Source organism: Pelmatolapia mariae, linkage group LG3_W (assembly GCF_036321145.2).
Source record: "Pelmatolapia mariae isolate MD_Pm_ZW linkage group LG3_W, Pm_UMD_F_2, whole genome shotgun sequence".
In the NCBI taxonomy this organism is placed as follows: Eukaryota; Metazoa; Chordata; class Actinopteri; order Cichliformes; family Cichlidae; genus Pelmatolapia; species Pelmatolapia mariae.
This window is the reverse complement of record NC_086229.1, coordinates 13,008,399-13,032,725: the sequence shown is the minus strand read 5'-3', so window position 1 is coordinate 13,032,725 and position 24,327 is coordinate 13,008,399. Positions and strand designations below refer to the sequence as shown.

At 48.1% G+C, this 24,327-nt stretch overlaps 2 protein-coding genes across 2 annotated transcripts in view; both read right to left on the bottom strand.

Moving 5' to 3' along the window:
- LOC134620609 (uncharacterized) overlaps positions 1-24,327 on the bottom strand; it is an 823,316-nt gene that overhangs the window by 96,271 nt on the left and 702,718 nt on the right. The window lies entirely within an intron of this gene.
- On the bottom strand, positions 3,834-4,482 carry LOC134624197 (neurogenin-1-like). Its single transcript, XM_063469184.1, has one exon. It carries the CDS (start codon positions 4,474-4,476, stop codon positions 3,889-3,891), a length of 588 nt encoding a protein of 195 aa, XP_063325254.1. The 5' UTR covers positions 4,477-4,482; the 3' UTR covers positions 3,834-3,888.

Genomic DNA, 24,327 nt, shown 5'->3' with positions numbered 1-24,327 from the left:
TGTGAAAGTGTTGTCTTGTGTGTCTATGCTATCCACTGCGAGCGATGTTCATATTTTCGTATGTTTTCTTTTTTTTTCTGTTTAAGCTTTCGAGAGTTTGATCAACGCACAAGATGTGACGGCCTTCAGGAACTGGCTCAACTCCCCCATGCCGCTGCAGTCGGCGTACAGATACGTGTGTATACCGCACGTTCCAGGCTTCTGGGATCACATCGTGGTGGGATGCAACGTGCCCAACACAGAAGCTATCCTAGCCTCTGATGTACACACACCAAGATTGTTTGATGTTAACATGGGTGCCGTAGACTTTCATTGGTGTTGTTTTGTATTCGTTGACCGCGTTATCCTGGCCATGTGGTGCTCCACGAGAAATAATGACACTGGTGTCATCCTACTGCCAATCACCGACAGAGCCGACAATCGAGTACGGACTTTGACATCGTCTAAGGAGTTTAACTCTATGGTGTACTATCTACATAGATGGGTTTGTGTGAATTATGGCAAAGGAACGTTAGACCTTGTCAAGGTCGTATTTGATTGCATGCCTTCCGAGAGTCCCACTTTTGCTCATTTCATCTCTATGCTCGCAGCTAAAACTGGCATGGATGCAACTGTGCCTCAGATTAAACAGCAAAGAACAGAGACAGATTTAAGCTATGCCATTGACCTCAGGTACCCAGAGCAGCTATTTAGTCAACCCCCTGACTATCTGGATGGAGATCCTAAGATCGACATCACACACGAGTTTGGGTGTAATCGTGTTATGGCACTTCATATGCCTCAGGTCTATACTTGCAATGATGACTTACTCAGACCTCTGTGATAACTGGGAATTGTTGAAAGTGTTTGTTTGTAATTTTGATATGGTGCTCGTAATCGTGTTACGGTGCTTCATATGCCTAAGGTCTGTACTCACTATGATGACTTACTACTGGGACCATTGTGATAACTGGGAATTGTTGAAGTGTTTGTTTCTGTTACATTTCTCGTCAATGATGACTTACTACTGGGACCACTGTGATAACTGGGAATTGTTGAAGTGTTTGTTTCTGTTACATTTCTCGTCACGTGTGTACTTTTATCTAACACTGGTGTACCTTGGGAAACTTTTTTGTACATTTACATTTCAATAATGTGAAATCACCATATATGAACTTTGTTAGTGTTCACAGAATGTATTATCTAAATCATGAAGCTTTTACTTGTTTCTGTCTTACACGTATTTTGATCAACACTGTAGTCGAACTCTTGATGATGGGAGGGATCCGAGGTCGTTATGATACCCACCAGAAGTATCCAGTTCATAAGGAAAGACCGTCATGTATAACATTTTATATTTCTTACAGCAGGTCTTACTGGATGTCTTACATCTCTTGCACTTGATCTCTTTTGTTTTGTATTTTGCACTGCCTTTTACATTTACATATATGCCTTGCATGTCATTAAAGGTGTTACAAGAACTCTTATATTGTATGGTTGTTTGTACTTGACGACAAAAGCCTTGATCGTGTGAAACATGCGAAGTACACGAATGTGTTCCTCTGAGACAGAGGACCATGACAAAAGCTACTACGCTTTATAATTCTGGATGGTACACTGAACAGCGTCACATTCACTGACACGGGCACACATCTTAAATCTGTGCAATACACAAAATCTACATACATAGGTAAAATTGCGCTCTTGCGTCGGGCAACATACTGTCGGTTGGGAGATTATCTCTCGGTCCGGATATTATTTTTTTTTTGTTTTGGTCTCTTATGGGGTATGCATATAAAATGTCAGCACAGCACACAACTGAACAGTTATATCATTCAACTTCACAAGAGTTAGTTGGTGTACGCCTGGATCATCTACTGTAGTTCTGGGATGGAACTTTCATGGAAATTTCGCATCTCACACTACCTGAGCAAAAATTGAAATGATTTCGAGTGGTTATTGAAAACACTGAGTGAAGACCAAGGATGTCTCAATGAAAAACAGCAGGATTTCGTCAAGCGTGCGTTTAAGAAACACAAACATGAGACTGAGCACATGCTACATCCCGAGTGTCTGATCTCCAAACTGTCCAGGTTCATGGGCACAAAGGATGCAGAAACGATGATCATGGGCATGTTTGAATCATTAAAAACCGATGCTGTGACATCACACAAGGATTACAACGTCACATGTCCTCTTGAACTGAAAATCCAAGGAGAACTTGACTACATCGATGAGAAACAAGCGTTGTGTCATGTGTTCTCCATGCTGAGCGCGAATGAGCTATTTCGAGTGAAGAAGCTGTTGTCATGGAGGATTGTGCAACGAGAGGCCAGCATTCCCTATGGTACTATGGAATTGATGAGCAGCTACCAACTGGCTGAAAAGGTCACAAATCACTTTTATGGCATGCACAAATGTATCATGTTCGCGATCCTAATCCTTTTGGATCGCAAGGATCTGATGCCGGGGTTGGATATCCCGGAGGAGACACATCTGGTCATCTGGGAAAAATGACTGTTGTGACAAACATTTGCTGACATTGTTACGTTTGTACCAAGAACCTGTGGTGACATGAATGAAGACTGCCTGAGAAAGGACCAAGGACTCTATCCTTCGCATGAATCAGATTTCGTTTCATCAAAGAAAAGCGGTAGCAAGAGAAACCATTCTAAATACCGCAAGGCCATAACTAAGCACCACAGAGAAGCTCAACCCGTAAAGTTGTCTTCTTATGATTCCGATTCAGGCTCCGATTCACCGAAGACTCGACGTAAAAGACACAGACCGAGCGCCGACATTTCTACATCCATCTCACCTCAACCAGGCTGCAGCTACGACGCTGAAGCAGAAGTTTCCGAGGCACCCCCGCGCATGACTGCGTGTTCGGAGTCTGACACAGACCCCGATACAGACTCTTACGATTTTCATGTGAATATGTGAGTTGGTCCACTATGTCAGCTGTGTCTAGGAAAAGAAAAACGTGCCCTGGTCCACAGAGCAATGTCATGATAAAATATTCAGAGTCTCTTGTGAGAGGAATGGATGTTAGTCAAATATCAGAACCTTGTTCAAATAGAGTACCCACCGCAATGCATTCGGATTACGGGGAACCCGAGGCGAAGCGTGTACGCTCGACCGATGATAATGTGATTGTCAAATACCTCGAAGAAAAGTAAAGAGCTTGCATGTCATATTAACATTTGCTGGGTTTTTTTGTGTGTAGCTACGCCACAATGATGTGAGATAATAAAACAAGACAAAAGACCTGGTTTGTTTGATTGTTATCATTTATTCACATGCAACAGGTTACACTACACTCATGTGGTTCATAACATACATGGTTTATTCACAAGTAGGTAGTAGTCGTAGTAGTAGTGATATGCACATCAGCGTGTATCGTCTCATTGTTGTCAACCTACAATATCACAACTGGTGGTTACACTACACTCACATTGCTTATAACATACATGGTTTATTCACAAGTAGGTAGTAGTCATGCAGAGAGAGGGTGTGTGTGTGTGTGTGGAATACATAATGAATGCGGGCAGCTCCTTTCAGTCTATTGTGGGAGCGTTGAAACTCGATTTCCACGCTCTCTTTTCTGCAGAATCACTTTACTAATTGTAAAATTGACTTTTCACCTCCGACACGAAAACAGAAAAACTGAGACTGACTGTAACCTGCAGACTGTGGGGGAGAGAGAGGGGAGAGGGGAAAGTGCAAAGGTTTTTGGAGAAATTTACAAAACCCAAAACTAATAATAAAAAACAGATCAAATTCAGTTCCTCTCATTTCCAGTCCATCCGTAGAAGCACGACGATGATGATGGTGATGAGGAGAAGGAGGTGTGAGTAAGGCAAATAGCGGCTCTCAGTCTTATTCCAGCGGGACCTCCGGGCTCATGGATCAGTAGATGCCCGGCACGAAGCTGCGGAAGCCGTACAGCGCGTCCTGCCGCAGGCAGCTGTAGTCCTCGGGGACGGCGGGGCTGCCCGGGCTGGATGCGCAGTAGGCCGGGGAGGAGGAGGATGAGGAGCCGCTGGAGCTCCAGGAGCAGGCATCGCTGCCCGGGGTAGGGGCCTCGGCTAGGCACGGGCTGAGCAGCACGGGCGGCTCGCCGACCTTACCCGCCTGCAGGTCCGCGATGCGGATGGTCTCGGACAGCGCCCAGATGTAGTTGTGCGCGAACCGCAGAGTCTCGATTTTCGTCAGCTTCGTCTCGTCCGGGAATGAGGGCAGCACGCCGCGCAGCGCGTCCAGCGCGTCGTTCAGGTTGTGCATGCGGTTACGCTCGCGGTCGTTGGCTTTCAGGCGCCGGTTCTTCTTCACCACTTGCACTGTCACGTCGCTGTGCGCGCGACCGCAACGCCGCTGCTTCTTCTGCTGCTGCTCGGGCTGCGGGGACGCGCAGCGTGGGCCGCGGGACTCCTCGTCTTCGCTGTGCGGGAAGAAGTTGCAGCTGTTGCTGTCGATGTCGGAGTAGAGCGAGTCCATGACTGCGGGGAGAGGAGAGGAGGCGTGAGGGATCCACGCAAGAGGAATTCACCTGAAGTCTGTGGCAGTTCGGAGCGGCGCGCGTGTCTCTGCGTGTTTTCTGCTCTGGATCAGCTCGTGCGATCCGGTGAGCCTGGCACACGACCGGCCTCAGCCCGCTTATATAGCGTGCTTGGGACAATGACCGGCCCCCTGCCCCCGCGCCCCCTGTGACCCCCCCCGGCCTGGCATTAGCGCGCAAGACGAGGGGATGAATGCTGCGGCAGGTCTGCCCCGTGCCGCGGGAGAAGCTCATTAACATAATGACGCCCGCGGTGTTTGTCCGCCCCGCGCAGAGAAGCGTGCCGGTAATCACGGCCAGCCAATCAGAGCGCGCGGCCGGCCACGCGAACTACACGCAATGCCCCCCCGCGAGACAGAAAGAACCAAACCCACTACGAGAGTTTAAACCAAAAACATGAAAAAAGGTGGAAGAAGAAAGCAGAGGCAGAGAGACCTCCACCTCCTCCACCCCGCCGGGCTGAGACACGCTTCGGAGAATCCATCCATCCATCCTCTGCTCACTGCTCCACAAACAGAAAGAGGAGCAGCAGCAGAAGGAGAAAGGAGCTTCATCCTAACAAAGAAAACTAGTCCTTTCTACCCGGAAGTCTTCGTCACTGTTCGGCTTTTTCCTTAACGTGAAGAGAAACGTCTCAAAGTTTAACTTGCACCTGCTCATTCTGTGCACCTCAGCAGCCATACAAAAAAACTACTGTTCACCTTTAAATCCGACAGACGTGCAACTATGAAGCCTTTCACAATAAAAGTCTGACCACCAACAGCTTTTAAACATAATTATTATGTGCTCCGGACCCCGGGGGTCCCAGAGTACCCCTGGGTCGCATTTCACAGGCCGAGCATCAGGGTTGGCTCCCGCGTGTGGTAACAGACAATACGGTGAAGCGACACGCAAGCTACGCGAAAGCTGTGCTCTGTCCGTGTCCCAGCCTCCACCACACTCTGTTCCGTGTGTGTTTTGCACAACACCCCCCCCCCAAAAAAAAGAACCAACCCAATATCAATCCCGGCCTAATGTTACTTGTTGTACTAGTCAGCATTGTACTTTGTGATATTTCACTGCCCTGCATATATAAAGATTGCATACAATTTCACCTTGCTTAATTTGTTTTTGTTATTTTTTTTTATTCAGCGCATGAGACTCAATTTCAGACCCTCTCCATGAGACCTGCGCCTATGTTCATGAGCTTTTGTTCATGAGCCTGTGTTCATGAGCCTGTGTTCATGCTTATCACACATCTGTCCTCCACAAGCCAGGGAGTTTCGCGTAATACAAGCGCTATCCTCTCACGTTGCCTTCTCCACTGGGTCGTATTTCACAGGCCGTGCATCAGGGTTGGCTCCCGCGTGTGGTAACAGACAATACGGTGAAGCGACACGCAAGCTACGCGAAAGCTCTGCTCTGTCCGTGTCCCAGCCTCCACCACACTCTGTTCCGTGTGTGTTTTGCACAACACCCCCCCCCCAAAAAAAAAGAACCAACCCAATATCACTCCCGGCCTAATGTTACTTGTTGTACTAGTCAGCATTGCACTTTGTGATATTTCACTACCCTGCATATATAAAGACTGCATACAATTTCACCTTGCTTAATTTGTTTTTATTTTTTTTTATTCAGCGCATGAGACTCAATTTCAGACCCTCTCCATGAGACCTGCGCCTGTGTTCATGAGCTTGTGTTCATGAGCCTGTGTTCATGAGCCTGTGTTCATGCTTATCACACATCTGTCCTCCACAAGCCAGGGAGTTTCGCGTAATACAAGCGCTATCCTCTCACATCGCCTTCTCCACTGGGTCGTATTTCACAGGCCGCGCATCAGGGTTGGCTCCCGCGTGTGGTAACAGACAATACGGTGAAGCGACACGCAAGCTACGCGAAAGCTGTACTCTTTCCGTGTCCCAGCCTCCACCACACTCTGTTCCGTGTGTGTTTTGCACAACCCCCCCCCCCAAAAAAAGAACCAACCCAATATCACTCCCGGCCTACAATTTCACCCTGCCTAATTTGTTTTGTTTTTTTTTATTCAGCGCATGAGACTCAATTTCAGACCCTCTCCATGAGACCTGCGCCTGTGTTCATGAGCTTGTGTTCATGAGCCTGTGTTCATGAGCCTGTGTTCATGCTTATCACACATCTGTCCTCCACAAGCCAGGGAGTTTCGCGTAATACAAGCGCTATCCTCTCACGTCGCCTTCTCCACTGGGTCGTATTTCACAGGCCGCGCATCAGGGTTGGCTCCCGCGTGTGGTAACAGTCAATACGGTGAAGCGACACGCAAGCTACGCGAAAGCTGTGCTCTGTCCGTGTCCCAGCCTCCACCACACTCTGTTCCGTGTGTGTTTTGCACAACACCCCCCCCCCAAAAAAAAAGAACCAACCCAATATCACTCCCGGCCTACAATTTCACCTTGCCTAATTTGTTTTGTTTTTTTTTTATTCAGCGCATGAGACTCAATTTCAGACGCTCTCCATGAGACCTGCGCCTGTGTTCATGAGCTTGTGTTCATGAGCCTGTGTTCATGAGCCTGTGTTCATGCTTATCACACATCTGTCCTCCACAAGCCAGGGAGTTTCGCGTAATACAAGCACTATCCTCTCACGTCGCCTTCTCCACTGGGTCGTATTTCACAGGCCGTGCATCAGGGTTGGCTCCCGCGCCCCGTACACCCACGTTTCCCTCCCCGGATGCCACTCCCGTTTCAATTTTTCTCCTAGTTTCGGGCAGGCTCTATGGCGTTCGTCCATGGGAGGCCGCTGTTAACCCTCATGCTCCCCTTCGGGGCAGCCCCAGACCCCGGGGGTCTCAGAGTACCCCACCCTCAGTAGAGACCGGTGAATGAAAATGTTAACCCTCATGCTTCCCTTCGGGGCAGCCCCAGACCCCGGGGGTCCCAGAGTACCCCAACCTCAGTAGAGACCGGTGAATGAAAATGTTAAAAAAAACCAGAATGATCATTTGGGGTCGAAGAGTGCCCCAGAGCGATTCTAATGGGTTCGTCAGGGGATCGGGAAAGAAAACGTAGCACTTGGGGACCACACACAGAAGCTGCTGTGGCACCATGGGGGTCATTGATACCCCAGTACATGAAAATGAAGCATAATCACAATAATAATAATAATAATGATAATAATAATAATAATAATAATAATAATAATAATAATAATAATAATAATAATAATGATGAGAAGAATAAGAAGAAGAAGAAGAAGAATACAACACACAGATGCTTCTGAGTTTTATTTTATTTTATTTGAAATTACACTCACGATACAACTGAGGCAATCTGGAAGGCAAAATAAAAGTCAACAACGGGGTTGAATCAGCCTTTCAAGACAAACGAATCTCAGTAGATATGTCAAGAACAGGTTTACATGAAAAAAAAAGAAGGTTTACATTAAAAAAATATCAACAAACTGTCTGTGTTTCAGGCACTCGGTGCTGTACAGCGCCTCTGGTGGCTGTGAATACATGATATAAATCTCACCGTAGGATGCGTGCATTGAAAGAATCAGCCTTTTGTTACAAACGAATCTCAGTAATCTCCTTTGTAACACTCTGTGACCAGCCGCAGCTGGCCGATTTTCACCACATCCTCTCCCACCAGTTTGTCGCCCTCTGCCTCTTTTCTGAGACAGCTGTCGGTGAGAGACTCGGGCGAAACGTCCTCTTTGAAAGCGTACGCATCCCCCAGGATGGTGTTTCCGGACGCACTCTTTCTCGAGCCTGTTTTACCGACCAGAAGGAGTCTCAGTTCTTCATGGGTCGCAGAGCCTGCGGGGTTGGGGAAACGATGGTTACATTTGAATCATTCTAGAAAAAAACAAAACAAAACATGAAACACTACGTTACACTAGGCTATTCTTTTGTTATCTTTGTATCGATGTTGACAGCAAGCAGTTTGTCTACATAAAGCGAGTACCACAAGCAGCACACAACCCTGGGATTGCACTTTACCTTTGTATCGATGATGACAGCGAGCAGTTTGCCCACGTAACGCGAGTAGCACAAGCAGCACACGTCCCTGAATCCGGCCTTTGGTCGCCAACATTTTCAGTAAGCTAAGAAAAGGAGAAAGGAAAAAGAGGTGAAATTAAGGCACATTCAGGGAAAGTCTTTCAGATCAGATTACCAAGTTAAACCACACTGAAAATACGCGTTGAATAAACCATGACCCCAAACTGGTCGGTTGTCCCACGTGTTTCCCCGTAGCTACTCCGGGCGCGCACACAATGAGCCCTGGTTTCGCGACGCAGGCGTAGCAACAACCTCCTTCTCCTCCTCACTGCCTCGTGTGTGTGTGTGTGTGTGTGTGTGTCTGTTTGTGTGTGTGTGTGTGTGTGTGTGTAGGAGGTACTGGGTTCCTCAAAAATGGTGGTGTTCGCGTAACCCGCCCTCCGCAGACCTAAGCGTACGCTACCGAGGCACTTGAGAACGATGTAGAGGGAGCAAGGATGAGGAGGAGGCAAGGAGTGTCTGAAGTCCAAACGGAGGGCAGTGTTCGCGTAGTAGGCAGGCCACAGAGTTGCTCTTTCACTAGCGAGGCGCTTGAGAAAGATGTAGAGGGAGTAAGGAGTACGAGGAGAAACGGAGAGCCCGAGGTCCAACTAGAGGGCGGTGTTCGTGAAACCGGCCATCCGCAGGCCTAAGCGTACGCTCGCGAGGAGCATAAATGGAGGGCCATGTTCACGTAATGGGTAGGCCAAACGGCTGCTCTTTCACTAGCGAGGCACTTGAGAACAATGAGAGGGAGCAAGGAGGAGGAGGAGACACGGAGAGCCCGAGGTCCAACTGGAGGGCGGTGTTCACGTAATAGGCAGGCAAAACAGCTTCGCTTTCACTAGCGAGGCACTTGAGAACGATGTAGAGGGAGCAAGGAGGACGAGGAGCAACGGAGAGCCCGAGGTCCAACTGGAGGGCAGTGTTCGCGTAATAGGAAGGCCAAACAGCTTCTCTTTCACTAGCGAGGCGCATGAGAACGAAGGAGAAGGAGCAAGGAGGACGCGGAGCAACGGAGATCCCGAGGTCCTCACCGAAGGGGGTGTTCGCGAAACCGGTCCTCCGCAGACATAAGCGTACGCTAGCGAGGAGCATAAACGGAGGGCGGTGTTCGCGTAATGGGCAGGCCAAACAGCTGCGCTTTCACTAGCGAGGCACTTGAGAATGATGGAGAGAAAGCAGGGAGGACGAGGAGCAAAGGAGATCCAGAGGTCCTCACCGATGGCGGTGTTCAAGAAACCGGCCCTCCGCAGACATAAGCGTACGCTAGCGAGGAGCATAAACGGAGGGCGGTGTTCGCGTAATGGGCAGGCCAAACAGCTTCTCTTTTACAAGCGAGGCGCTTGAGAACGATGTAGAGGGAGCGAGGAGGACGAGGAGCAACGGAGAGCCCGAGATCCAACTGGAGGGCGGTGTTCGCGTAATAGGAAGGCCAAACAGCTTCTCTTTTACTAGCGAGGCGCTTGAGAACGATGTAGAGGGAGCGAGGAGGACGAGGAGCAACGGAGAGCCCGAGATCCAACTGGAGGGCAGTGTTCGCGTAATAGGCCCTCCGCAGACCTCAGCCTACTCTCGCGAGGAGCATAAACCGAGGGCGGTGTTCGTGTACTAGGCAGGCCAAACAGCTTCTCTTTCACTAGCGAGGCGCATGAGAACGAAGGAGAAGGAGAAAGGAGGACGCGGAGCAACGGAGATCCCGAGGTCCTCACCGAAGGGGGTGTTCGCGAAACCGGCCCTCCGCAGACATAAGCGTATGCTAGCGAGGAGCATAAACAGAGGGCGGTGTTCGTGTAATGGGCAGGCCAAACAGCTGCGCTTTCACTAGCGAGGCACTTGAGAATGATGGAGAGAAAGCAAGGAGGACACGGAGGCACGGAAAGCCCGAGGTCCTCACCGAAGGGGGGTGTTCGCGAAACCGGCCCTCCGGAGACCTAAGCGTACGCTAGCGAGGAGCATCTGAATGATGTAGAGGGAGCAAGGATGAGGAGGAGGCAAGGAGTGTCTGAAGTCCAAACGGAGGATGGTGTTCGCGTAATAGGCAGGCCAAACAGCTGCTCTTTCACTAGCGAGGCACTTGAGAGTAATGTAGAAGGGGCAAGGAAGACGGGGAGCAACGGAGATCCCAAGGTCTTCACCGAAGAGGGTGTTCGCGAAACCCACCCACTGCAAACCTAAGCGTACTCTAGCGAGGAGCGGGACAAGGATGTAGAGGGAGCAAGGAGGACGAGGAGGCACGGAGAGCCCGAGGTCCAAACGGAGGGCGGTGTTCGCGTAATAGGCAGACCAAACAGCTGCTCTTTCACTAGCGAGGCGCAGGAGAACGATGGAGAAGGAGCAAGGCAGACGAGGAGCAACGGAGAGCCCGAGGTCCTCACTCAGGCCCATTTACGCGTAACCCAAGGCCCATCCGGCAAAGCGCTCACCTGCGAGGAGCAGGAGAACGGCGCAGAAGGAGGTCGCAGGATGGAGAGGCAGGGAGAGTCCGAGGTCCTCACTTAGGCCGGTTTACGCGAACACTGCCGAGAAGGAGACATTGATGATGATGATGATGATGATGATGATGATCTGAAGTTGAGAGTTGTTTGCTCCGGCGGTTCGGGGTCCCTCCGGACCCCAGTGTTTGCCATCGAAACTTTCGAATGGCGGTTCGGGGTCCCTCCAGACCCCAGTGTTTGCCATCGTAACTTACGAATGTGTATTGGGGTTGCGAAATACCCCATCGTGGGTACGCTTTGACCCCATAGTAATCGTGGAGTAGAGAACATCCCTGCTCCTGTCGAAGGCCGTTTTACGCGTAACCCGAGGCCCATCCGGCTAAACGCTCCCCTGTGAGGAGCAGGAGAACGGAGCAGAAGGAGGAAGGAGGACTTGGAGGCAGGGAGAGTCCGAGGTCCTCACTTAGGGCCATTTACGCGAACACTGCCAAGAAGGAGACGACGACGACGATGATGATGATGATGATGATGATGATGATGATCTAAAGTTGAGAGTTGTTTCCTCCGGCGGTTCGGGGTCCCTCCGGACCCCAGTGTTTGCCATCGTAACTCACGAATGGCGGTTCGGGGTCTCTCCAGACCCCAGTGTTTGCCATCGTAACTCACGAATGTGTATTGGGGTTGCGAAATACCCCATCGTGGGTACACTTTGACCCCATAGTAATCGTGGAGTTGAAAACATCCCTGCTCCTCTCGAAGGCCGGTTTACGTGTAACCCGAGGCCCATCCGGCTAAACGCTCCCCTGTGAGGAGCAGGAGAACGGAGCAGAAGGAGGAAGGAGGACTTGGAGGCAGGGAGAGTCCGAGGTCCTCACTTAGGCCCGTTTACGCGAACACTGCCGAGAAGGAGACGACGATGATGATGATGATGATGATGATGATGATGATGATGTGAAGTTGAGAGTTGTTTCCTCCGGCGGTTCGGGGTCTCTCCGGACCCCAGTGTTTGCCATCGTAACTCACGAATGTGTATTGGGGTGGCGAAATACCCCATCGTGGGTACGCTTTGACCCCATAGTAATCGTGGAGTAGAGAACATCCCTGCTCCTCTCGAAGGCCGGTTTACGCGTAACCCGAGGCCAATCCGGCTAAACGCTCCCCTGTGAGGAGCAGGAGAACGGAACAGAAGGAGGAAGGAGGACTTGGAGGCAGGGAGAGTCCGAGGTCCTCACTTAGGCCGGTTTACGCATAACCCGGGGCCCATCCGACAAGGTGCTTGCCTTCGAGGAGCAGCAGAACGGAGCAGAAGGAGGTAGGAGGACTAGCAGGCAGGGAGAGTCCGAGGTCCCCACTTAGGCTGGTTTACGCGAACACTGCCGAGAAGGAGACGACGATGATGATGATGATGATGAAGATGATGATATGAAGTTGAGAGTTGTTGCCGTGGCGCTTGGGGGTCCTTCCAGACCCCAGTGTTTCCCATCGTAACTTACGAACGTGCATTGGGGTTGCGAAATACCCCATCGCCATTACTAAGTGGTCACAGAGTACCCACGGAGTAGAGAGCTACCCCAGTCCTCACTTAGGCCGGTTTATGCGTAAACCGGGGCCCATCCGGCAAGGTGCTCGCCTTCGAGGAGCAGGAGAATGGAGCAGAAGGAGGAAGGAGGACCAGCAGGCATGGAAGGTCCGAGGTCCTCACTTAGGCCGGTTTACGTGTAACCCGGGGCCCGTAAGGCTAAGCCCTACCCTGCGAGGAGCAGGAGAACCGAGGAGCAGGAGGTAGGAGGACTGGGATGCAGGAGGCGTCCGAGGTCCTCACTTAGGCCGGTTTACGCGTAACCCGGGGCCCGTAAGGCTAAGCCCTACCCTGCGAGGAGCAGGAGAACCAAGAGGAAGGAGGTAGGAGGACTAGCAGGCAGGGAGAGTCCGAGGTCCTCACTGAGGCCGGTTTACGTGAACACTCTCGAGAAGGAGACGATGATGATGATGATGAAGATGATGATGTGAAGTTGAGAGTTGTTGCCTTGGCGCTTGGGGGTCCCTCCAGACCCCAAGGTTTGCCATCGTAACTTACCCGATCGATGGAGGGTTACAGCCGATTAGGTGCCTTTGTCCGACGCTGTGACGAGACCCGCTATAGCAGGGGGTCCACCTGACCCCCATCCGCCCCCACCCCGAGCCGGGGCCCTGTTTCGCGACGAGACCTGGGTCTGCGCTGCCGGGGTCTGTGTGACCCCCCCCCCCCCCCCTCCCTTTTTTTTTTTTTTTTGGTCCAGGGCGCACAAGGGTTAAGGGATCGAGCGCCTGAAACACGGACAGTTTGTTGATATTGTAAAAAAAAATTCAGCCACAGGGGGGCGTTTTAAAAACGCACTCCCCTGTTGCGCATGTCCCTAATGGTATGCCCCCCCGTGCATCATCATTTCCCTCCGTGGATACCACGCCCATTTAAATTTTTCTCCTAGTTTCGTGCAGGCCAATATTTTGTACAGTTCAATATCGACACCGCGCTCGGTCTTCCGACCGCCGTATGATTCTCCTGACCGACCTATGATTATATCGGGTGCGCTTGATTGCAATAAAAATAAACTGTTGTGGCATACTTGTAACTACCTTGCTTGAATAAAAGTGTTCACATTTCATGTTCGTGTGCGGTGTTGTGCATCACATTGGACACTTGGAAACACTCACCTTTTAGATGAATTTCAGCTATATAATCTGTGGCTGCATGTGTAAGGAAACACATTGACGCTCATTTGTCATGTATACACAAGGTGTTTATTTGAAATAAGTTGCACTTCACAATTAGCACACCTACGATAAGCCGCATCACATTTGAGTAATTCATCCACTCTTATTACTTGAAATTTGGTGCACATTCAATATGTACATGTAGTCGTTAGTTACAGTTGTACAGAGCTATCCAGAATGGGCCTTCTTCTGAAGTAGCTCCACACGATGTCACATAGACCAGGATCACTGGGGTGATGAGACCTGTTGGATGCATACTGGCTGGTCGATGTGATCAACAGAGGCTTCGCTTTGACTGAGTATGCTAAATACAACATATTAGCGACGTGGATTCTTTGCACCGTGGCCTAGTCGTGTAACCCGACGTCTTATAGCACGACGCCTCAAGGTGACCCGTTGTCGCCACTTTAAGCTCATTCGGACATTCTCGACCTATATTGGGAATAATGGTAACCCGTAGCTTGTTGGTTAGCGAACTAGCCTGCATGTATTGGTGATGTACCTTGACTTGTGAACTTTACCTAAATAAAGAAATGTAATACTTTGCCAGCACTGTGTCGTTCAATATCATACAGACAAAAGTGTAACATTTCACTTCTATCTTCACGTGTCTTCACAAACACTAATACAATGGGTGCGGGAGAATCAAGAGTCCGTGTCACAGCTGTGTTCTTACTCGTAGGGCTCACGATCGTTAATGCTACCCTTAGCTTTAGGGGTCCAGTAACGTATCTGATGGATTCCGGATCCTACAGGTGCTCCGTCTTCATGGCGGTTGCGTTTGACTGGATCTTGGTTCACTTCGGACTGTTGTTCCACGTTTTTCCCGTAGTTATAATAAGCTGCCAGCAAAGTGTAACCCTCCCCGAATCCGACAGGGTCCTTTCCAGATGAGCTGGTGTTTCTAACAGGCAGAGGCCGGGGTGTCGCTTCGGCGAAGAGTGTGGGACTGTCATTATTCGGCTTCAAGTTTCTGTGAACGACAGGTGGATTGTCTGACGCCGACCTCGGGAACACTGTCTTTATTGCACGTCCTGGGATTTAGATCCTTGTCAACAGGTGGTGCTCTGAAATCCGTAGGTTGTACAGCCCCGCTTCTGTGAACAACAGGCGGATTGTCCGACGCCAGCCTCGGGAACACTGTGTCTGTATTACGCATTCTAGGTTTTAGATTCCTGTGAACGACAGGTGGCCCTCTGAGGTCTGTACGCCGGTCTATTACCTCGCAATGCGGATCTGATCTCAGTTTTAAGCCTTCGAGCTTATCACAGAACTTGATCTGATCGGCGCTTTGAGTCTGGTGACATTGCAGTTCTCTGATCATGTCGTAGTCTTCTTTGCCATCTGAAAGCTTGCTCACATCCTTCATACAATAACGTACGAGCGATTGCATGTCTGGGAACGTAAGCTGGTGAGGCGACTGCGCGGTAGACAATAGGATGTATCGTGTGTACGTGTCGTCTGCACCGATTGCGTATTTCAATGTGGTTCCCTTGCCTCTGATCAACAACAAGAAGTCGATGCAAATCCTTGTGAACCAACTGTACTTGACACGTAAGGAAGTTATCGCTTCGTTGCGATCTTGATCGACTAACCACCAGGCAGAGCATCTCCACTCGATCTCTTAGTTCAACCGAGGTTTTTTCAACCGCAAGTATGCCCTGCTGCGCAGATCTCCAGCTTCTTAAGAAAAGCAAGTGCCTCACGCCAAAAAACTAGCTCATGTACACGAGTGTCACTTTGGGAAATGTAAAGTGTTGTTCACTTGGATGTCTTTTGTGTACAGCGGTACGGTTTGCTTTTACATTATGATCAAAGTATTGTTTTCTTTTGTGTACAGCTGTATGCTTTGCTTTTTTTTAAAAAAAAATACGCTCTTCTCAACTGCACACAATTGTATCTGTATGTTGTTAGACGCTGCAATAAACAGATGCCTTTGCAGACACAGAGACTGTGTGGTTAATGATTGTGCCCATCACATACCCTTTGCGTTTAGTTTATGCTCTTCTTAACTGTGTACAATTTTATCTGTATGTTCTTAAACACTGCAATAAACCGATGCCTTTGCAGACACAGAGACTGTGTGGTTAATGATTGTGCCCATCACATTTGAATATGTATGTTGTTACACAGTACAATAAATGAATGTTATACAGAATGTAACTGACATTCACCATTTTAGAATAGTTTTTATTATACACAAATATAACACTTGTAGTAGAAATACTTGTGGTTCTTTATTATACAAAAATATGTTGGATGCAGTAGCCAAACTCATAATGGCAATACTTGTAATGGCAATACATCTACTATACTTGTAGTAGGTTTTTTATGTATCATACACACAGATAAGCTGTTAGTTTGTCAATCCATTCACAGAAACTTCTCACGGTATGTTTGGTGTTACATTCTGAACAAGCTTTGTTCACACACGCGCAGGTCGCGTGACCGCATAGCATCATGTACACTCTGCGCTGGTTACAGTCAACACAGGTAACATCTGAAACGCAGCTGGTGTGCACCGGTCGATAAAATGCGCATTCTACCTTACACATAAAACACATTCGTTTCCCAGTTACCCTCACGTTCTCCTTGATGCATGCCTCAAAGGAAACATGTCCGCAGCTTAACATGTACATCTGTCTAAGTTCACAACAACACACACAAGTCAGCACATGTCCCATGTGACCCCACAGTGGCTAGCGCGGAGGAAGTTGAAGTTGAAGGCTCTGGCTGAGGCTCCGGTTGAGGTTTATTGAAAGACGCAGTTATTGCTGTGGCTAAAGACTCTTCTTCAGAGTCTGCAACAGGCTCGGGCATCGCTTCAATTTCTTCTTCCGCTTGGTTTTGCTCTTGCCTACAGCTTGCCCTCTCTGTTAAGGTCAAACTATCAGTATACTTTGCTCGAAGAGACCTCCACTGAGTTGGTGCATCGAGCTCAAAATTTAAAATGTGTACACCAAATGTACTTTCTCGGTCGGGACTCTCGGTCGGGAAAACTCTCTCAGTCGGGAAAACTCCCTCAGTCGGGAAAGTTTTGGTGTAAGGAAAGGTTTGCCGTTTTGATGGATTCTGTGTAATGTACGTGAAATGGCATGGATTTTGTGTGATGCAAAAGAAATAAATGTCATGGGAAAGCAATACTTTGGATTTCGTTTTTTATTATTCTCAACACAATCAGCTACATTTTACATCTTTTACAATGTTAAAAACGATACACATACACAAGTTGACCATGATTTCCTACAAATGCCTGTGTGGCGTTTGTAGGCCTGTGTGGCGTTTCATCATTGTGCAAGATGAACCACGGCACAACATTTCATATACCCATAATAAAATGAAACAATGAAAATGACAGCTGGTCTGAAAATACCAGCCTGAGTTTGTGAAACACACTGCCTGTTTGAAAACTTTCTCATTTGGACTCTCGGTCGGGACTCTCGGTCGGGAAAACTTTCTCGGTCGGGACTCTCGGTCGGGAAAACTTTCTCGGTTGGGACTCTCGGTCGGGAAAACTTTCTCGGTCGGGACTCTCGGTCGGGACAACTCTCTCGGTCGGGACTCTCGGTCAGGAAAACTTTCTCGGTCGGGACCCTGGGTTGGGAAAACTCTCTCGGCCGGGACTCTCGGTCGGGAAAACTCTCTCGGTCGGGACTCTCGGTCGGGAAAATTTTCTCGGTTGGGAAAACTCTCTCGGTCGGGACTCTCGGTCGGGACTCTCGGTCGGGAAAACTTTCCCGGTCTGGACTCTCGGTCGGGAAAGTTTTGGTGTAAAGAAAGGTTTGCCGTTTTGATGGATTCTGTGTAATGTACGTGAAATTGCATGGATTTTGTGTGATGCAAAAGAAATAAATGTTATGGCAAAGTTATACTTTGGATATTTTTTTTATTATTCTCAACACATTCATCTACATTTTACAGCTTTTACAATGTTAAAAACGATACAGATACAACAGTTGACCATGATTTCCTACAAATGCCTGTGTGGCGTTCAGGACTCATATCTGGCTTAGCAATCATCATTGCGTAAGATGAACCACGGCAAAACATTTCACATACCCATGATAAAATGAAACAATGAAAATGACAGCTGGTCTAAAAAAAAATACCTGAGTTTGTGAAACACACTGCCTGTTTGAAAACTTTCTCATTTGGGACTCTCGGTCGGGAAAACTCTTTCGGTTGGGAAAACTCTCTCGGTTGGGACTCTCGGTCGGTACTCTCAGTCGGGAAAACTCTCTCGGTCGGGAAAACTTTCTCGGTCGGGACTCTCGGTCGGGAAAACTCTTTCGGTTGGGACTCTCGGTCGGGAAAACTCTCTCGGTCGGGACTCTCGGTCGGGAAAGTTTTGGTGTAAAGAAAGGTTTGCCGTTTTGATGGATTCTGTGTAATGTACGTGAAATGGCATGGATTTTGTGTGATGCAAAAGAAATAAATGTTATGTCAAAGTTTTGCTCTGGATTTGTTTTTTTATTATTCTCAACACATTCATCTACGTTTTACGTCTTTTACAATGTTAAAAAAGATACACATACAAAAGTTGACCATGATTTCCTACAGATGCCTGTGTGGCGTTCAGGACTCATATCTGGCTTAGCAATAATCATTGCGTAAGTTCAACCACGGCAAAACATTTCCCATACCCATGATAAAATGAAACAATGAAAATGACAGCTGGTCTGAAAATACCAGCCTGAGTTTGTGAAACACACTGCCTGTTTGAACACTCTCTCGGTCGGGACTCTCGGTCGGGTAAACTTTCTCGGTTGGGAAAACTCTCTCGGTCGGGACTCTCGGTCGGGAAATCTTTCTCGGTCGGCACTCTCGGTCGGGAAAACTCTCTCGGTCGGGACTCTCGGTCGGGAAAACTTTCTCGGTCGGGACTCTCGGTCGGGAAAACTCTCTCGGTCGGGACTGTCGGTCGGGAAAACTTTCTCGGTCGGGAAAACTTTCTCGGTCGGGACTCTCGGTCGGGAAAACTTTCTCGGTCGGGACTCTCGGTCGGGACAACTTTCTCGGTCGGGACTCTCGGTCGGGAAAACTCTCTCGGTCGGGACTGTCGGTCGGGAAAACTTTCTCGGTCGGGACTCTCGGTCGGGAAAACTTTCCCGGTCGGGACTCTCGGTCGGGAAAACTCTCTCGGTCGGGAAAACTTTCCCATTTTCATGGATTCTGTGTAATGTACTTGAAATGGCATGGATTTTATGTGATGCAAAAGAAATAAATGTCAAGTCAAAGTTATACTTTGGATTTCGTTTTTTTTATTATTCTCAACACATTCATCTACATTTTACATCTTTTACAATATTTAAAACGATACTTATACAACAGTTGACCATGATTTCCTACAAATGCCTGTGTGGCGTTCAGGACTCATATCTGGCTTAGCAATCATCATTGTGTAAGATGAACCACGGCACTTCACATACCCATGATAAAATGAAACAATGAAAATGACAGCTGATCTGAAAATACCAGCCTGAGTTTGTGAAACACACTGCCTGTTTGAAAACTTCCTCATTTTGACTCTCGGTCGGGAAAACTTTCTCGGTCGGGACTCTCGGTCGGGGAAACTTTCTCGGTCGGGAAAACTCTCTCAGTCGGGAAAAGTCTCTCGGTCGGGACTCTCGGTTGGGAAAAGTCTCTCGGTCGGGACTCTCGGTCGGGAAAACTTTCTCGGTCGAGACTCTCGGTCGGGAAAACTTTCTCGGTCGGGACTCTCAGTCGGGAAAACTCTCTCGGTCGGGACTCTCGGTCGGGAAAACTTTCTCGGTCGGGACTCTCGGTCGGGAAAACTCTCTCGGTCGGGACTTTCGGTCGGGAAAACTTTCTCCGTCGGGACTCTCGGTCGGGATAAGTCCCTCGGTCGGGAAAGTTTTGGTGTAAAGAAAGGTTTGCTGTTTTGATGGATTCTGTGTAATATTCGTGAAATGGCATGGATTTTGTGTGATGCAAAAGAAATAAATGTCATGGCAAAGCAGTACTTTGGATTTCGTTTTTTATTATTCTCAACACAATCAGCTATATTTTACATCTTTTACAATATTTAAAACGATACTTATACAACAGTTGACCATGATTTCCTACAAATGCCTGTGTGGCGTTCAGGACTCATATCTGGCTTAGCAATCATCATTGTGTAAGATGAACCACGGCACTTCACATACCCATGATAAAATGAAACAATGAAAATGACAGCTGATCTGAAAATACCAGCCTGAGTTTGTGAAACACACTGCCTGTTTGAAAACTTCCTCATTTGGACTCTCGGTCGGGAAAACTCTCTCGGTCGGGAAAACTTTCTCGGTCGGGACTCTCGGTCGGGAAAACTTTCTCGGTCGGGACTCTCGGTCGGGAAAACTTTTTCGGTCGGGACTCTCGGTCGGGAAAACTTTCCCGGTCGGGACTCTCGGTCGGGAAAACTCTCTCGGTCGGGAAAACTTTCCCATTTTCATGGATTCTGTGTAATGTACGTGAAATGGCATGGATTTTGTGTGATGCAAAAGAAATAAATGTCAAGTCAAAGTTATACTTTGGATTTCGTTTTTTTTATTATTCTCAACACATTCATCTACATTTTACATCTTTTACAATATTTAAAACGATACTTATACAACAGTTGACCATGATTTCCTACAAATGCCTGTGTGGCGTTCAGGACTCATATCTGGCTTAGCAATCATCATTGTGTAAGATGAACCACGGCACTTCACATACCCATGATAAAATGAAACAATGAAAATGACAGCTGATCTGAAAATACCAGCCTGACTTTGTGAAACACACTGCCTGTTTGAAAACTTCCTCATTTGGACTCTCGGTCGGGACTCTCGGTCGGGAAAACTTTCTCGGTCGGGAAAACTCTCTCGGTCGGGACTCTCGGTCGGGAAAACTTTCTCGGTCGGGACTCTCGGTCGGGAAAACTTTCTCGGTCGGGACTCTTGGTCGGGAAAACTTTTTCGGTCGGGACTCTCGGTCGGGAAAACTTTCCCTGTCGGGACTCTCGGTCGGGAAAACTCTCTCGGTCGGGAAAACTTTCCCATTTTCATGGATTCTGTGTAATGTACGTGAAATGCCATGGATTTTGTGTGATGCAAAAGAAATAAATGTCAAGTCAAAGTTATACTTTGGATTTCGTTTTTTTTATTATTCTCAACACATTCATCTACATTTTACATCTTTTACAATATTTAAAACGATACTTATACAACAGTTGACCATGATTTCCTACAAATGCCTGTGTGGCGTTCAGGACTCATATCTGGCTTAGCAATCATCATTGTGTAAGATGAACCACGGCACTTCACATACCCATGATAAAATGAAACAATGAAAATGACAGCTGATCTGAAAATACCAGCCTGAGTTTGTGAAACACACTGCCTGTTTGAAAACTTCCTCATTTTGACTCTCGGTCGGGAAAACTTTCTCGGTCGGGACTCTCGGTCGGGAAAACTTTCTCGGTCGGCACTCTCGGTCGGGAAAACTCTCTCGGTCGGGACTCTCGGTCGGGAAAACTTTCTCGGTCGGGACTCTCGGTCGGGAAAACTCTCTCGGTCGGGACACTCGGTCGGGACAACTTTCTCGGTCGGGACTCTCGGTCGGGAAAACTTTCTCAATCGGGACTCTCGGTCGGGAAAACTCTCTCGGTCGGGACTGTCGGTCGGGAAAACTTTCTCGGTCGGGAAAACTTTCTCCGTCGGGACTCTCGGTCGGGAAAACTCTCTCGGTCGGGAAAACTCTCTCGGTCGGGAAAACTTTCCCGGTCGGGACTCTCGGTCGGGAAAATTCTCTCGGTCGGGACTCTCGGTCGGGAAAACTTTCTCGGTCGGGACTCTCGGTCGGGAAAACTTTCTCGGTTGGGACTCTCGGTCGGGAAAACTTTCTCGGTCGGGACTCTCGGTCGGGACAACTCTCTCGGTCGGGACTCTCGGTCGGGAAAACTCTCTCGGCCGGGACTCTCGGTCGGGAAAACTCTCTCGGTCGGGAAAACTCTCTCGGTCGGGACTCTCGGTCGGGAAAATTTTCTCGGTTGGGAAAACTCTCTCGGTCGGGACTCTCGGTCGGGACTCTCGGTCGGGAAAACTTTCCCGGTCTGGACTCTCGGTCGGGAAAGTTTTGGTGTAAAGAAAGGTTTGCCGTTTTGATGGATTCTGTGTAATGTACGTGAAATTGCATGGATTTTGTGTGATGCAAAAGAAATAAATGTTATGGCAAAGTTATACTTTGGATATTTTTTTTTATTATTCTCAACACATTCATCTACATTTTACAGCTTTTACAATGTTAAAAACGATACAGATACAACAGTTGACCATGATTTCCTACAAATGCCTGTGTGGCGTTCAGGACTCATATCTGGCTTAGCAATCATCATTGCGTAAGATGAACCACGGCAAAACATTTCACATACCCATGATAAAATGAAACAATGAAAATGACAGCTGGTCTAAAAAAAAATACCTGAGTTTGTGAAACACACTGCCTGTTTGAAAACTTTCTCATTTGGGACTCTCGGTCGGGAAAACTCTTTCGGTTGGGAAAACTCTCTCGGTTGGGACTCTCGGTCGGTACTCTCAGTCGGGAAAACTCTCTCGGTCTGGAAAACTTTCTCGGTCGGGACTCTCGGTCGGGAAAACTCTTTCGGTTGGGACTCTCGGTCGGGAAAACTCTCTCGGTCGGGACTCTCGGTCGGGAAAGTTTTGGTGTAAAGAAAGGTTTGCCGTTTTGATGGATTCTGTGTAATGTACGTGAAATGGCATGGATTTTGTGTGATGCAAAAGAAATAAATGTTATGTCAAAGTTTTGCTCTGGATTTGTTTTTTTATTATTCTCAACACATTCATCTACGTTTTACGTCTTTTACAATGTTAAAAAGATACACATACAAAAGTTGACCATGATTTCCTACAGATGCCTGTGTGGCGTTCAGGACTCATATCTGGCTTAGCAATAATCATTGCGTAAGTTGAACCACGGCAAAACATTTCCCATACCCATGATAAAATGAAACAATGAAAATGACAGCTGGTCTGAAAATACCAGCCTGAGTTTGTGAAACACACTGCCTGTTTGAACACTCTCTCGGTCGGGACTCTCGGTCGGGTAAACTTTCTCGGTTGGGAAAACTCTCCCGGTCGGGTCTCTCGGTCGGGACTCTTGGTCGGGAAAACTTTCTCGGTCGGGAAAACTCTCTCGGTCGGGACTCTCGGTCGGGAAAACTTTCTCGGTCGGGACTCTCGGTCGGGAAAACTTTCTCGGTCGGGACTCTTGGTCGGGAAAACTTTTTCGGTCGGGACTCTCGGTCGGGAAAACTTTCCCTGTCGGGACTCTCGGTCGGGAAAACTCTCTCGGTCGGGAAAACTTTCCCATTTTCATGGATTCTGTGTAATGTACGTGAAATGCCATGGATTTTGTGTGATGCAAAAGAAATAAATGTCAAGTCAAAGTTATACTTTGGATTTCGTTTTTTTTCTTATTCTCAACACATTCATCTACATTTTACATCTTTTACAATATTTAAAACGATACTTATACAACAGTTGACCATGATTTCCTACAAATGCCTGTGTGGCGTTCAGGACTCATATCTGGCTTAGCAATCATCATTGTGTAAGATGAACCACGGCACTTCACATACCCATGATAAAATGAAACAATGAAAATGACAGCTGATCTGAAAATACCAGCCTGAGTTTGTGAAACACACTGCCTGTTTGAAAACTTCCTCATTTTGACTCTCGGTCGGGAAAACTTTCTCGGTCGGGACTCTCGGTCGGGAAAACTTTCTCGGTCGGCACTCTCGGTCGGGAAAACTCTCTCGGTCGGGACTCTCGGTCGGGAAAACTTTCTCGGTCGGGACTCTCGGTCGGGAAAACTCTCTCGGTCGGGACTCTCGGTCGGGACAACTTTCTCGGTCGGGACTCTCGGTCGGGAAAACTTTCTCAATCGGGACTCTCGGTCGGGAAAACTCTCTCGGTCGGGACTGTCGGTCGGGAAAACTTTATCGGTCGGGAAAACTTTCTCGGTCGGGACTCTCGGTCGGGAAAACTCTCTCGGTCGGGAAAACTCTCTCGGTCGGGAAAACTTTCTCGGTCGGGACTCTCGGTCGGGAAAATTCTCTCGGTCGGGACTCTCGGTCGGGAAAACTTTCTCGGTCGGGACTCTCGGTCGGGAAAACTTTCTCGGTCGGGACAACTTTCCCATTTTCATGGATTCTGTGTAATGTACGTGAAATGGCATGGATTTTGTGTGATGCAAAAGAAATAAATGTCAAGTCAAAGTTATACTTTGGATTTCGTTTTTTTTATTATTCTCAACACATTCATCTACATTTTACATCTTTTACAATGTTAAAAACGATACAGATACAAAAGTTGACCATGATTTCCTACAAATGCCTGTGTGGCGTTCAGGACTCATATCTGGCTTAGCAATCATCATTGTGTAAGATGAACCACGGCACTTCACATACCCATGATAAAATGAAACAATGAAAATGACAGCTGATCTGAAAATACCAGCCTGAGTTTGTGAAACACACTGCCTGTTTGAAAACTTCCTCATTTTGACTCTCGGTCGGGAAAACTTTCTCGGTCGGGACT

Bases quoted from the DNA above. Each gene is read 5' to 3' on its own strand.
- LOC134624197 (XM_063469184.1), bottom strand. From the start codon at position 4,476: ATGGACTCGCTCTACTCCGACATCGACAGCAACAGCTGCAACTTCTTC.